At 52.5% G+C, this 15,796-nt stretch overlaps 1 protein-coding gene across 1 annotated transcript; it reads right to left on the bottom strand.

The window, feature by feature from the left end:
• Nucleotides 1-3,356: 3,356 nt before the first annotated feature.
• Pgpep1 (pyroglutamyl-peptidase I) lies at nucleotides 3,357-14,345 on the bottom strand. The gene is made up of 5 exons (XM_021170399.2): nucleotides 14,228-14,345; nucleotides 11,993-12,045; nucleotides 6,772-6,888; nucleotides 5,561-5,793; nucleotides 3,357-5,194 (listed from the first exon to the last, which is right to left on the bottom strand). Exons 1-5 carry the CDS (start codon nucleotides 14,259-14,261, stop codon nucleotides 5,002-5,004), a joined length of 630 nt encoding a protein of 209 aa, XP_021026058.1. The 5' UTR covers nucleotides 14,262-14,345; the 3' UTR covers nucleotides 3,357-5,001.
• Between the last annotated feature and the right edge of the window lie 1,451 nt (nucleotides 14,346-15,796).

The following is a 15,796-nucleotide window of genomic DNA, read 5'->3' as shown; positions in this document are numbered from 1 at the left end:
CAATAGAGCCCAGGTGTCCTTCAGACACTTCTGCCCAGGTGATATGCTGTCCTGCCCATGTGGCACTGATCACCCAGCTGGGAATGTCAGCAGGCTCCTGTAAACCCAACCGGGACCATGGCATCCGGTGTCCCCACCGATGACTGTTAGTTTATGACTTCCTATGACTATAAAAGTTTGCAGCGCGTGACAGTCAGGGTGACAGGAGTCTGTGTTCCCAGGCCAGGGTCACAAGCCCAGGCTTGGCAAGAATCACCCCATTTCTTCCTTTTTGTCAGGCGGGGCTCAGCTGACCAGAGAAATTTCAGGCAGTGAGGACCACAGTTAAGGGAAGGGGAGGTCTGACTTCCACCGTGGGATTCTCCAGACCCTTAGAATAAGGCTGGGTTTGTGTGAGGCAGGGGGTACATCCCAGTCTACTCCAAAAAGAACTTATAGGTGTTGAGCCCAGACCCAGGAGGGCTGAGGGAGGAAGATGGCTTCAGGCCAGCAGTCAGAGGCTGGCTAGTGTGGACCATAGCGGGATCCCAGTGGTTTGAACCTGCTGAAAGTTCCCAGTAGGTGACACTGGATGCACAATGACAGGTTTCAATGACTTTATTGGTTCTGAGTAAAGAGCGTGGAGTTTCCCCGAGTGCAGCCTGGCAGGCCCTTCTCCCTTCAATCAGAGTGCAGCCTGGCAGGCCCTTCTCCCTTCTATCCAAAATGCAGCCTGACAGGTCCTTCTCCCTTCTATCAGGGTGCTTGGTGGGAGCTCTGGCCTCAAAGGGAAGACATACTGGGCCTGAAGGGTCTCAGAGGGCAGAAGTGCCCTGTTGAGAGGATAAAACATCTGAGGTACTGGGGGGGGTCCCTTAAACCAGCCAGGGCCCCCGTGGGGGCACCCAGGAAGCACTCCCTGAGGTGTGGCTTTAGCTGCCCTGGGCGGAGCCAACCCAGGCTTTGAGGGAAAAGAGCCTGGTGCCAACCAGCATCAGTGAAACCTCTTTTTATAAAAGAAAAGCCTGTGGCTCTTGGGGAATAAAGGTTTGGTGGCAACTGACCCCCCCCCCCAGTCACTTTTCCCACCTCTCTCCCTCTCTTCCTGATAATTTGGTTTTTGTCTCTCAAATCCCAGCCTGGCCTCTAACTTGGAGTGTAGGGGGAGGCTGGCCTTGAACTCTTGTTCTGCCTCCAGGTCCAGTGCCTGGATGATGCAATTCTTACAACTTGTGACCAGTGTCCCTGACACCAGTGACAGGCCTCACTGACAGGGCATGTTTAGTGGCTGTGGCAACTCAGGATATAGCTTTTCAAACCCAAACATTGACGTGGGTTCATTTCTCTACTGCTGCATATATATATATATATATATATATATATATATATATATATATATATATATATATATATATAAAAAGAGCCATGTGCCCTGTTTTCTAGTCCAGACACTGTACTTGGGGGGGGGGGGCAGGCATTTCACCTGACAAAGAATACCAAAGCCCCTCTCTCTGTTTGCTTTCTCCAGCCTGTGGATATAGAGAAATGGTGGGCTGGGGAGGGGGGCCACCTGCCCGGGTACGCATTTGAGAAGCCATTGGCACGCATAGGGACCCCACAGGGACTCCCACAGCCCCAACTCTCAGAGTCAAGGCTCTGAGAGTAAGGCTTTGTCTCTATGTTCCCAGAGGGGACTTCTGGGCTCAGACACTCCAAGGGGTAGAGAGGTCAAGGGTAAGCTGTCTAGACAGTGGGAGGGAGAGGGGCAGGCTGGAGGTGCTCTCCTAGCACACAGCAAGGTCACCTTGGGGGCTGGGGGCGCAGGCACAAGCATCCTGTGCACACAGCAGCTGGTCTGCCTTCCAGCCAAAGTCCTCACTCAAAAGCACCTAGAATCTGCTTTTCCAACTTCCCCCAGCCTCGGGGTCCCCCCTTTTCTGAAGGTTTACACGCCAGCTTGAGAAGTACACGAGAGAGTTCCCATTTTAGCTGAAGCCATCAATTTAACTTCAAAGATCTGCCCCCAAAGCAAGGTTCAGGTGGAGGCTTAACCCTGCCATCCCTGGGACCTGGAGGCAGGGAATTCAAGGTCACCCTCAGCCACATAGTGTGAAGCCAGCCCAGGCTACACAAGATCCTGTACCACCCCCCACCATCTCCCAAAAAAATGAATTCAAAAGATTGGTGCCCACTATGGTGGTCCTGCTTCCGCTTCCTGCAGTCTGGCCCTCCACGTGGCCTCAGGAAACACTGGAGTGGCCCAGGGCACAGCATGCTGGTGTTGGTCTGAAAGCTACATCTCCACACCTAAGTTGATCAGACACTTTCTCAGACTGGCTGAGATCTCAGATTCTACCATTGCTGTCCCTGCACAAGTCCCTGGCTTCAGGTTTATGCCAGTGTTACTTCTCTCCCTCTGCTGGGCTAGCTTTCTACTTTGCTATTAATGGTAAGGACCAGCCAGGCCCAGGTCAGGCCCTGCCCACAAATCGGCCTACCTGTTGAAGCCCCACCCCCACTCCCCAGGGTAAGCATGGGAAATGAAGGTCAGTGCTGGGGTGACCTGGACCTCAAGGGTCAATGTGACCAGTCTAGGCGACACCTGGCAACTATAGACCCTGAGCCCTACCTGCCAAGAAACGACAAGAAAAACCAAGAAGTTTTGGATCAGGGCAAGGGGTGTGTGTTTAAGAGATACCCAAATAAATAACTACCAGCCCCATGTCCTGGAATCCCCCTCAGCGCAACAGTGGGGACTAGAACATGACATGTGCGCCCTCCTGGGGTCCCTGAGCAGAAGAGCATGGTGTTCCCAGCAGAGCTGGACCAAGGAAAGCCAGCCAGGCTCATGCCAGGGACTTTGGGAAAATTGAGAGTGGAGCACGCCCGCCCCCCCCCCCCAGTCTCCCTGAGGAAGACTTGCCAGGCACCGATAGATAGATCTGAAGCAGGACTGTCACACGTTGGAGGGCCAGCCTGAGCTACAGAGGGCAGGTAGAACTCTGCCTCAAAACATAAAGACATATGGGAACCAAAGTCAGATCCATCTTGGTCATCTCAGGGGGAGGCTGAGGCCAGAGGACCAGGAGTTCAAGGCCTGCCTTGTCTACATGATGTCTCAAAAGCCCAGGGCCCTGGGGAATCCCTTACTCCTGAGCCCCCATCTTCCTGCCCATGGCTAGCTGGGAAACTGCAGGGCCTCTCTCTCTGGAGAAGGTGTTAGCACAGGACTGGGGGGAGGGTGAGAGGGGGAGCCCTGGTTATTCAAACTGCAGGCCCACACCCATAGATGCTTTTGTAGGGACAGAAAATCACCCTGGGGCACTCCAGGGTGCCCTCACCCCTGAGATTCAGAAAGAGAGCCAACCACTCAGATGTCCATGTGGCGACAGATAAGCTTCAGACCCAGGATCAACAAGATGATGACATGAAGAAACCACATCAGAACAAGGAACACTAGAGCTTAAAAGTAGCCAGGCCCAGCACACAGGCTTTCATAAGCCCTGCACGGAGTGGGCCGAGGTAGGAGGGTCAGGATTTAAGGTCAGCTTGAGCTACAGTGAATTGGAGGCTAGCCTGGGCTATAGGAGACCCAGTTTCACAAACAACAAGAAGATCCAGGGATGAGAAGTCACTTCAGAATTCAGATCCATCAATCCCATGGGGACACCGAGGTCTCTATCCATCCACAAAAGTAAAGGTGGCATCCAAAATGTACTTGGCTTCACTGGCAGGAACTGTACTTGGTCTTGGAAGGAGTCCAGGTCACATGCTACATCCCACCCTTCCTGAGAGCCCCTCCTCCTGGCTTGGAAGTTCAAAGTCAGCTAGAGACAAAGGCTGGCTGGAGTCCCAGGCACATGTCCAAATGCAGTTCAGCGGATATCCCCGTGGCCGATAGGACATGCAGGAACATGCCTGGGCTGATAGGACACGCAGGGACACGCCTGGGCACCGCAGCCTCTCACCCCAGGTCCCTCACAAGATATTACAGGCTGGTGGATATCCCCGTGGCTGATAGGACATGCAGGAACATGCCTGGGCACCGCAGCCTCTCACCCCAGGTCCCTCACAGGATATTAGAGGCTGGCTATCTCAAGATGGAGAAAATCCACAGCTCCAGGTGATGGTTCACACGGTGGGTTCTGGGTCCCAGGTGGGCCATGTGTGGTGGCAAACACTTGTCCTCTTAGTGCTTAGGAAGCTGAGGCCAGAGGATCAGAAATTCACACGAGGCCAGCCTGAGCTACCTGAGACCTGGTCTCAAAAGAAAACAAACAAACAAACAAACAAACAAACAGCAAATACCCTCTAAAGTTTAGAGTATCTAAATTTTTAGAGTCTTAAAATATCAAAAAGAGAACAAGAAATGTCATGGCAGGGTTGGCTCCCCACAGGCACCAGAGGCCACTGCGGCCAGGCCCTTGGTGGCCATAGCAGCCTGCTCTTCCGAGCAAAGGGAACCCACTATGGAGACCCAAAGTATGACGGCATTTTCAGGGCAGGAGGCAAAAGAGGCCACCCTCCCCAGGAGAAAGGAAAGACACTTGTTGGTTAGGCCTGAAGTCTTAACAATGGGAACATAAATAACTCTGTTCCCTAATGTAGCACTGAAGGGAGGTGGGTACAACAAACAAGGACGGGGACAGACAGACAGACAGACGGAGGGAGACAGAGAGAAGATAGAAAAGGCAACCAGGTCCCAAGTGGCTTTGGCGGGGACCGTCTAGGGTTTAAGACATGGATTAGAGCTAATCTACTTTATGATACTTTGTGAGGCCCCAGCCACAGGGCAAGCTTCAACTCCTTGTCCATACACCTGAAAACGCAGACTGTGTCAGGGTCAAGGTGGCACCATGGCATGTGTGCAGGCCACTAGCCCTGGCCTCTGGGCGCAACAGAAGTGTCCCCAGATGATATTCAGATGGGAGCTCTCTCCATTGCCCCCTTGTGGTCCACTAGGAGGGGCAGATGAGTCAGGATGGCCCCTCTCTCAGCACCACACCCAGGTGTACATGGCTGTCAGAGCTGGTGGCAACAGCTGATATCCCCCTCAGCTTGCTCCAGGACACCCAGCATCTCCTCGATGATAGCTCGTAGCGCCCGGCCTAGCTGGTCGGCGTTGTAGGGCTTACCCAGTGGGGGCACGTGGACAAAAGCGGAGCGGCCGCGGCCCTGGTAGAGCGACGTATAATACGTGAAGTCACACAGATACCTGAGACAGATGGGAAGAAACGTCACAGTCACCAAGTCCCAGGCCAAAGACACCAGGCTTCTGAAAAGTCCTTCGAAGCTCTGTGCTCTGGGGCACAGCTGGGAGGTGGAGGAGAATCTAGGGGTCAGGAATTTGGGGGACCCTGGACGCCTACTCTCCATTTTCTAAAAACGTATTTTGCTGGGCATGGTAATCCCAGCACTCAGAAAGCAGATGCAGGTAGATTTCAGGTTGAGGCCAGCCTGGTCTATGCAGAGTTCCAAGCCAACCTGGGCTACACAGAGAAACTATCTTCAAGCCTAAGGTGGAGAGTGACTGAGGAAGTTATCTGCTGTTTCCTCCCCACCCTCAGGGTCTAAAGCCTACCTGCCAGCGTCCTGGGAGATGGTAACAGACACGTCCAGCCCCAGGGTGGTCACCCTTTTGCACACTGCGTCCATGTCGATGATGGAGTCGATGCTCTCGGGACCATCCTCCACGCAGCACTGAGAGCCGGGGCAGAACCGGCAATTATCCAGTCCTTTGTAACCCTTGTTGTGCCCACATTTTTCCAGTGTCACTGTGGTGGCCATGCCTGACACCCCAACATGCACTACGAGCTGGGGACAAGAGACAAGCGGGGGACGGTTAGCAGGAGCAGCACCCACCCATATACGGGGAATAAACACAGTGAGTCTCTGTTGTTGTTGCTGGAAAATGAGCTATTAACGTGGCTACTTAGGAGCCCAGGGGGGCCTTTGGCTTCACCTTTGAGACAGGGTCTCAGTCTCTCATGTAGCCCATGCTGTACTTAAATTCATGATCGCTAAGGTGATGGTTATCTACCACCACTGTACCTTGCTTGAGGTATGGGTTTTGTTTGTTTGTTTTTTAGTTTTTTTGAGATGGTTTCTCTGTGTAGCCCTGGTGGTCCAGGAACTCACTCTGTAGACCAGGCTGGCCTCAAACTCAGAAATCCGCCTGCCTCTGCCTCCCAAGTGCTGGGATTAAAGGCGTGCGCCACCACCGCCCGGCTTGAAAATTATTTTTTTATTAATATATTTTTCTTTGGTAGTGCTGGGTGGACACCAGGACCTCACATACTCATATTTAACTGTAACTTACCCAAGCCCGTCCTGGCTGGTGTACAGGCACAGAAGGCAGCAAGGCCCTGACAGGGCCCTGTAAGGTGTGGTGTGGCACTGGCCTTATGGGTGGTGTGGTGGTCTGAATGAGAATGGCCCCAGAGGTTCATCTATTTGAATGCTTAGTCACCAGGGAGCAGTGGAACAGCTTGGGGACGATTAGGAGGTGTGGTCTTGTTGGAGGAGGTGAATTGCTGGGAGTGGAGAGTGTGTGTTGAGGTTTCAAAAGCTCAGGCCAGCCTGCTTCTCTCTGCCTGCCACTGCTCCCGCACCTGCCTGTCTGCGTCTGGAATTGATGATCGTGGATTAACCCTTAGATACTGAGTACACCCCTCGTCAGATATTGGCTTTTATGAGTGGCTGTGGCCATGGCCACGGTGCCTCCTCATAGTGACAGAACAGTGACTAGGCTCCAGGGGTGGGGAGTGCTTTAGGTGAAGCCCTGCTGCCCACCTGGGGGCTGTGCTTCTCCCACAGTGCTGGGATGAGCCTCTGCACCGTCTGGTATTCCACGGGGATCTCGTACACATGCAGGTCCACGCTGTCCCCGAGGCCCAGCTTCTCCAGCTCCTAGGAGGAAAGACAGGGGGTGAGGATGGAGGGGCTGCACGGAGCCTTCTGTCCCCAGACTCCAGGCAGCTCAGCCAGGGGTGGCACACCAAGGTCACACAGCACTTGGGAGATGGAGGCAGGAGCAAGAGGTTATCCTCTGCTACATAGAAAAACTGAAGGTAGCCTTGGCTGCATGAGACTCTGCCCTCCTCAAAAAAACGGAGTCTTGACTTCACATAACCCACTGAGTTCATCAGCAATTCATCAGGTGACCACTGCAGGGCTACCTGGGAAATGCCTTCCTGCAGGAGCCCAGGGTCTCCAGGGACCAGGAGACACAGTGCCTGCCTGAGGAAGAATCAGTAGTCACCCATTTCCGCAACTGTGACAAGGACCACATCATAAAAAAGGGGGTAAGCCAGGCATCACTGTCATAGTGCTGAGAACTGTCTTAACACGTGAGAGGCTGAGGCAAGAGAACTGCTATATTAAGGCCAGCCTCTTCTTCTACACAATGAATTCCAGGCTAGCCTGGGTTATATAGTGAGGTTCTATCTCACACAAACAAGAAACCAAAAAAAGCACAAAAAGGTTTGGGGCTGAAGCTCAGCCGGTTAGCACAGTTGTAGCTCAATTGCAAGAGTGTTCAGCCAGCATGTGGGCAAAGCCTGGATTTCTTCCCAGCACCACATAAACTGGTGTGGTGGTACATGCCTATCATCCCAGACACTTGGGAGCTGGAGACAGTGGGATCAGGAGTTCAAAGAGACCCTGTCTCAACAAACATACACCCTAGACTCAAACAAACAAAGAAACAAAATCTGAAGGAATTAAAAACCACAAAGGTCTAGTTTCTTTGGGTTTGCACTGGGGCAGTGGAAGTGCGCCATCTGCTGGCTGAGAGGGAAAGGGGCAAAGGGCAAGTCCTAGCCATGGCAACTGGATTTGATGGCCTTTGGAACTTCATTCATAAACAGGAAAACAAAATAAACTTCCCCCAGCAGAGCAGATGGTGTGAATCATTCAAGACTCTGAGGCAAGAGGATTGCTGTGAGTCCCAGGAAAACCTGGGCTGCTGAGGGACCCTATCTCAAAAATCAAAACAGTGCTGGAGAGAGGTAAGAGCTCTGCCGCTCTTCCAGAGGACCTGAGTTCAGCTTCCAGCTCCAGCATCAGGTAGCTCCAGCCTCTAAGGGATGCTGGGTCTCAGGAGGCATCTGCATACAGGTGGCTCCCAGAACAGGCATTTACATGTGCATAATTTCAATAAATCTAATTTAAAAATAAAAATAAAACAAAAGAACATGCCTGGCATCACATCCTGTCGCCCATTTTGGGAGATGGAGGCAGCAAGCAGGAAGAAGTTCAAGGTCAGCCTGGGCTACATAGTAGTGCTTTGGAGGCCAGCCTGGGCTATATGAGACTCTGTCAATAAATAAATAAATAAATAAATAAATAAATAAATCAGAGAGGCCAGATGTGGCAATGCACACATTTAATTCCAGCACTTGAAAGGCTATATGAGACTCTGTCAATAAATAAATAAATAAATAAATAAATAAATAAATAAATCAGAGAGGCCAGATGTGGCAATGCACACATTTAATTCCAGCACTTGAAAGGCAGAGGCACGATGATCTCTGTGAATTTGAAGCCAGTCTGGTCTTGTAGGAGTTGCAGTATAACCAGGGCTATTTAGAGGGACAATCCCAAAAAGCACCAAAAATAAAACAAACACTAAAATAAGTAAATAACTCCATATCCTTTCACCCCAGATCCTTTTCAGTGTTTGCTCAGGAGCCCTGGTGATGCCCAGTCGCCCCCACGTGTTTTATTTGAATCAGGATGTAAATCTGTAATTCACAAAAGCAGGAAATAAAACCAGGGTCAGGCACCAAGACCATTCACCAACATCCCAACCCTTCAAGGGGTGAATTCAGGGCAGGACAGAGCCACCCCACCCATGGGCACACACATGAAGACACCCCAGGTGACTGGCCTTCAGCAGCACACATCTGTCATGCCTGCACTGGAGTCTGAGACAGGGGAACAGAATGTGGGGCAGCCTAGGCTACAGAGCGACACTGTCTCCAAAAAAAAAAAGGAGCAGGCCTCCTAGCTCTCCTGCCTCTGCCTCCCCAGTGCTGGGAGTGTGGCCACCACACCTGCAGTCTTGCCATCGTATCTTTGAAGAGCTCCCCAAGAACAAATTCAGTAGCACTGGCTCCCTCACTGAGACTAATGGCGGCCTGGGCCTCCAGAGACTCCTCATGCTGTTTCCGCAGGCCACCCTGTTCCCAATGGTGGCCTGGAAGGACAGGCACATGACAGGATATTGATGACAGGATATTGATGAAGGTATACACCTGTCAGCTCTATCATCTCTGCACATCTTACAAGGCCAAGGTCAAGGCTCAGGAGTTCTTAGCTGATAGTGAGTTTGAGGCTAACCTGGGGCTACTTGAGATCCTGTCTCAAAAAACAAAAACAAACAAGCAAAACACAAAATGCCAGGCATGGTGGCACACAGCTTTAAATCCAGCACTTGGGACACAGGTGCAAGAGGATCTCTGACTTCAAGGCCAACTTGGTTACATAGTGAGTTCCAGAATAGCCAGGGCTATTCAGAGAAACCCTGTCTCAAAACACAAACAAGGGGCTGGTGAGATGGCTCAGTGGGTAAGAGCACCCGACTGCTCTTCCCAAGGTCCAGAGTTCAAATCCCAGCAACCACATGGTGGCTCACAACCATCCGCAACAAGATCTGACTTCCTCTTCTGGAATGTCTGAAGACAGCTACAGTGTACTTACATATAATAAATAAATAAATCTTAAAAAAAAAAAAACACAAACAAAAGACACACTCCACCCCCCTACACAAGATGAATGACTGAGGTCTAGCTGGGGGGCTTGGCACTCACCCTCATCCCATGGCTGGTACCTTCAAACAGCAGGATTCACATATGGACTGGGTAAGTGATGTGGGACTCAGGGCTTCGCCTAGAAAACCTGAGGTGGGTGTGAGCTGGTATTTAATGTCCCTGTGAAGGCCAGGCACTTCCAGAAGACAAGAGCCCTTCCGTGCTGACACTCTGCTTTTTGTGGGGGCTCTATGGCTGAGAAGGCCAGTGTAGTGGGGATTGGTCACAGATGTGCAAGTAGTGACACCCTTCACCAGATTCTGCCTTTTGTCCCTGGACACCTGGTTCCAGCTCTCTCGGGAGAAGAGGGCTGTGAGCCCCACATCCCACTTCCTGAATCCTGGCTCAGTACCCAGCACCCTGGGAAGAACCAGGCAGGGCTTCAGCTGTGGCATTGTCCTGGGTCATCTACCTGAAAAGACTCTGTCGCAAAAGCAGGCATGGCTGCATCTGACCAATTGATTCCCTTGACCCCAGCACAAAGCCCTCTTTGTTTGCTGGTACCCTTAGCAGGTCTGTCTAGACTTGTGGTGGCAGTAATTATCCCAGGATGTCACCACGTCTGTGGCCCACTCAGGGAGTCTGTGAAGAAACAAGTCAGAGTCAGCCTCGTCCTTGACACCCACCTGAACCTCCCAGGAAGCAGCCTGGCACCCCAGACCCAGGGGGAATGAAGAGAAAGCCGGTGTGAGGGCAGGCACCCTCTGCAATTCCAGCACTCGGGAAACTGAGGCAGAAAAATCAGCTGGAGTTTGAAACTAGCCAAGATACAGAGTAAAATGTGATTGATTAGTTAATCAATCAAAGGAGGCAGGCACAACAGTGTACACCTGTCACCCCAGTGCTAGGGAGGCTGAGGCAGAAGAATCAGGAGTTCAAAGTCAGCCAGAGTGAGATCCTGCCTCAAAACTTAAAAACAAAAGTAAGGCTCAAGGGTGATGAAGCCCGTGGCCCAGCCTGGTCTCCATGTTCCATTCTGAGCACTCACACAGTGGAAAGAGAGAAGCTGGTCCAGAAAGCTGCCCTCTGACCTCCACAGGCATGCTCTTCCACACACACAATCATCAAATGCAAAAACAAATAAAATATTTTAAAGGAATAGGTTGAGGAACAGTCTTGGTCTATTCAGGACCCGGAGTTTCCCCCGAGTCCAAGCGCTCCAAGGGGATATTCACAAAGATTGTTTAATTGATTTTCCTTCCCATTTACATGCAGATGGCGGTGTCTGGGGCCCAGGAATCCAGACACTGGCTTTGTGTCCACTTAGCCCGTGAAGCCTCCTGTCTGTAACTCGCACAAAGCCAGACACACAAGTCTTCTGAGACACACTGGGGCTTTTTGTCTGGTGGTCCCGGGAGTGGATGCGCAAGCAGGGGCCCGGTCACACTCCCATCTGCGAGGTCCCTGGGACCCCGGGGTCCTCCACCTGGCTCACAGAGTGAAGGTGGAAAGAAAAGAGGGAGGTGCTACGGCAGCTGAGACTTCTGAGGTCTGCAGCACGGGGAGGGTGACAGGCTGGTGGCGGGGGACGTGGGAGTCTCGGGTGAGAAGAGAGAACCCTTAAATCACACAGCTAATGGGCTAAAATTAATCCTGGTCTGCTGCCGTCCCAGCCAGTTATTACCAAAGAATCAAACGTCTGTTTCTCTCCACTCAATTGTTCCCTAGTCTGTCTGTCTGAATGTCCCATCTGGCAAGGAAATACAAGTTAGCAGAGTCACTTCTTGGATGGCACTCTGGGAAGAGCCACCCCCTGAGGTTCTCAGTGAAGAGACTGAGTCCCTGCCCAGGGCGCCTGCTCCCCAGCCACAGGGCACCCCCTGGGACACACTCCACCTTTCTTTTCTTTCTTTTTTTGTTTTTTGTTTGTTTTGTTTGTTTGTTTTTCGAGACAGGATCTCTCTGTGTAGCCCTGGCTGTCCTGGAACTCACTCTGTAGACCAGGCTGGCCTCTGCCTCCCAAGTTCTGGGATTAAAGGTGTGTTCCACCAAACCAGGTCAATTGAAAAGGTTTTCAGCTACTGCTCAGGAGGCTGAGGCAGGAGGATCATAAGCTGGAAGTTAGCTTGGGCTATAGAGAATGACATCTTGGGTTTTTTTTAAAAAAAAAAAAGTCAAGGTTAAAATTCACTGTTAAATTGTATTAAGTACTTGGAGAGATACTCAGCTCTAGCGAGGCTCCTCCCCCAGATCAGAGTTACCTGGACGGCGATCCAGCTGGCATTCACAGTATGCTCCCCAAAAGGGCCAAATCCTGAAAACAGGAAAAGAGAAGTTATTCTCTCTTCTTACCTGAGTTCTGAAATCTCATCCCCAGACACACCCCTATTCTAGCTTCTTATCCAGCCCTTCCTGGTTTGCCCCAGCTATGGGCTGTGACCTCTACTTGCTGAGTCCTGGGGTGACAGGCACAGGCTTCCTTGTCCCGATTGGGTCCTCACACCTGGGAGGACCTAGTCAGCCTCTCTCTTCACTGCTCTGTTCTCCAGCCAAAACCCAACTACTTTATCACTGTCTGGGTGGGGTTGTCTCCCAACTCTGGAGGCCCAGGGTTGTGGACCACCACTACTTTAAGATTAGCTCACAGAGACTGGGAGGGGGGGGGTGTCTCCAGGACAGGCTGGGTGGACACCAGACTGCTTCTGCTTTTGGTCAGTTCAACCTTCAACCTCCAGGTCCTATCTCTGACCAAGACAGACCTCCAAGGCATTGTGGCATTTGGCTCCATTCCCTCTGAAGTCAGGGTTTCCAGGGCCTGTCATGAGCAAGAAGTGATGCAGAGAAGGGGCTCACTCTTCCAGGTCACACAGCAGGAGTGGGAAGAGGCTGGGATTTACCCCATCTGGGTAACTCGGCCTCCTTCTCTAGCCACTGGGTTGCCAAGAAAAGTTAAATTGAGAAAAACAAAAACCAGCCCACCGGCCTCTAGGTGCCATGGTACACACCTGCAGACCCAGACTCCAAGACTGTTTCAGGCCAGTCCAGGTTACATGAGACCCTGCTTCAAAATAAACAAATACAGCTGGAAAGATACCTCAGTCAGTTGCCACACAGGGCCCGAGTTCAGCTCTCTAGCATCATATACCTGTGGTGAGGAGGCACAAACTTGTATTCCCACGGCTGGGGAAGCAGAGACAGGCAGTCTGGGGCGCCATGGCCAGTTAGTCTAGCCTAACTGGCAAGCTCTAGAGCAGGGGTTCTCAGCCTTCCTAATGCTGCCATCCTTTATTTATTTACTTTTTTGCTACTTCATAACTGTAATTTTGCTATTGTTATGAATCATACTATAAAAATCTGTGTTTCCCCACACTCTGAGGTGACCCTTGTGAAAGGGTCAATTGGCCCACAAAGGGGTCGTGACTCACAGGTTGAGAAATGCTACCTCTGAATTCGTCCTAAATTGAGACACTTTCTCAAAACAGAGGTGGATGGAGCCTGAGTAATGACACCCAAGGTTAACCTCTGGTCTACACACACACACACACACACACACACACACACACACATCTAAGAACCTGGGTTAGTGTAACTCAGGTGGTAAGAGCCTGCTGCCAGTGTTAAGAGGTTAAGAGAGGGCCACCATACCTCAGGACAGCAGGTAGAGGACACATCTTGGGGCATCTCATCATGGTGGCACATGCTGCTCACCCTAGCTAATAATAAGGTTTGTAGCCAGCCTTGGTCACAGAGTTAAGTTCCAGCTCAGCAGGATAGTGCAACAGAATGAGACTCTATCTTAATAAACCAACCGACCAAATAAACACCCCCACCCCCAGAATGCTCCAAGGGATCAGGGACACTGTCATTCACACTTGTACTGCAGGGAACAGCAGGGAGAAAGTCCCAACCTTTCTCAGTTACAAAACACCTGTAGGAGTGGGAGTTTTCCCTGGCTCACTTCCTGTGGCCTCTCAGGGCAGAGGTTAACCCGAGTGCCCTCCTCCAAGGCCTGGTGGAGTTGACTCCACCAAGTGGCCCCAGGCTGAGTCTCAGGAAATAAGAACAGTTGGCTTCCGGGGGTGCTGATGACAGTAGGAGCTGGTCTCTAGAGTCCCTGGGTCATTCCGGGGTCAGGTTGACTCCAGGCCCAACACCTGCCCCAAACTGGGTTGCAGGCCCCTCCAACAATGCAAGGTGCCAGGAGCAGAAGCTGAGCGGATCGTATGTCACTGGGACTTTTCCTGGCCGTAAACCCGCCTTTGTCCCCGGGGTCAGCGGGTGGGGACAGGCCCGAGCTCTGAAGAGGCGGGGAGGGACTGCAGTGCGCGAGGTGACCTGTCTGCACCCTAGTCCCCGCGCACTCCGAACTCCCGGCCGCATGACCCCGGACTTTTCAGGTTACCAGGACCGAACGGTGCTATCACGGGCGGCGACAACTGCAAACCTCTGGCAACCGCGAACACTTGCCCCGCCGCCCCCGGTCCAGATGCACCTACCGGTCACCACTACCGCCTTCCGCGGCTGCTCCATGGTGGAATGCACTCTCTAGGATCCTGGCTGTAGGGACTGGAGCGGACACGGACCCCCGAGCCCCGCCCGGCCGCTGGGCCCCGCCCCCTAACGCTGGGCCTGCGCGGACACGCCCCGGACACGCCCCCGACCAGCTGTACGCACCCTTGCGCGGCCCCACGGGTTCCGCCGAGCCCCACGCACACCACTACATCCCGGACCCCAGCGCCGGGGCCAGGCCATTCCTAGGCCACGCCTCCTAGAAACCACACCCCTAGCCAACCCCGCCCCCAGTCTTCCAAAGACCCTCCTCCAGGTCCTGTAAGGGACCCACCACGCCCCCAAGAATCACACGCCTGGAGCTTTCCAAACTCTCAGGTCGGGGTCACGCTCCAGCCAGGTCCCAAGCTCCCAAGACACTCCCAAAACCATCCTTGAAACAACTGGGCCCAGGTCCAGGTCATGTACCTCCGCCTACTCCCACGCAAGTGCAGATCCTTCCAATGCCCCTCGGCCAGGCCGCAGTCCACGTTCACACTCGCGACCCATGACATCCCTGGCTCAGGCCACGCTCTCCGAAACTTCTTCCTTCTAAAATCTACTCCGCCCCGAACCCACCTAGGGCAACGACCCCGACCCCCCTTCCCTGTATGCCACTGAAAACACTGAGCTGGGTGTGCATACCGGGTCTCCATCTAGGCTCCGCCCCCAGTCTACCACCGCCAGGTTCCCAGTGGCCGCTGAGCTCTCAAGGTACCTGGAGCCATGCCCCGCCCCAAGTATCGACCGGACCAGGCCATCTCCCCTGGTCCCCCTGCCTGGCCACGCCTATTCGCTGCCAGGACCCTCCCCATACTTGTATCTTAAGCCCCGCCTCCAACACGTAAGTGGGCAATGGGAGTGTGCTCGGCTCCAACCTTCTCAGTCTCAGTTTCTCTTCCTGTAAGACAGGGACATAGGGCGGGGGAACAATTTGATTGTGTTCACTCGTCACAGTTTACAAACAAGGACACCGAGGCATGGCTCTGAGGAAGTCAGAAGGGTCACTTCAGCAGAAAGCTGAGGGAGGGGCGCAGGAGGAAGACCTTTGACTCTCTGCCAACATGGCTAACTGGAATACTTCCTTTCCTTGACTCCAGATTGCACCTTATTACCCCAGGGCCTTTGCTCACCTGCACATTTAGCTGTTCACCGCCCAGACTTCCTCCTCCTGCAGTCCTTCCCCGACTGTCATCTCCTTTTTTTTTTTTTTTTTTTTTTTTTGGTTTTTCGAGACAGGGTTTCTCTGTGTAGCCCTGGCTGTCCTGGCACTCACTTTGTAGACCAGGCTGGCCTCGAACTCAGAAATCCGCCTGCCTCTGCCTCCCGAGTGCTGGGATTAAAGGCGTGCGCCACCACGCCCGGCGTCATCTCCTTTTAAGGATGCTGTTTTTCCATCCCCTACCTGGACATCCTTTAGGCTCATCTTAAGGAGGTCCCATTTTTCTAATGTTTTGTGTTTTTAAAAATCTTTTTTTTGTTTTTGTTTTTTGTTTTTGTTTTTGAGACAGGGTTTC

This window comes from Mus caroli, unplaced genomic scaffold (genome assembly GCF_978045245.1).
Source record: "Mus caroli unplaced genomic scaffold, Mus_caroli_1 scaffold_10, whole genome shotgun sequence".
Taxonomy (NCBI): Eukaryota; Metazoa; Chordata; class Mammalia; order Rodentia; family Muridae; genus Mus; species Mus caroli.
The sequence above is the reverse complement of the archived record's forward strand: the minus strand, read 5'-3'. Positions and strand labels throughout refer to the sequence as shown.

Excerpts from the sequence above, each read along its gene's own strand:
- Pgpep1 (XM_021170399.2), bottom strand. The coding sequence starts at position 14,261 with ATGGAGCAGCCGCGGAAGGCGGTAGTGGTGACCG. Across the intron at positions 6,889-11,992 it reads CCAGCTGGATCGCCGTCCAG|GAGCTGGAGAAGCTGGGCCT; the intron begins GTAACTCTGATC and ends CTTTCCTCCTAG. Across the intron at positions 5,195-5,560 it reads ATCTCCCAGGACGCTGGCAG|GTATCTGTGTGACTTCACGT; the intron begins GTAGGCTTTAGA and ends CATCTGTCTCAG.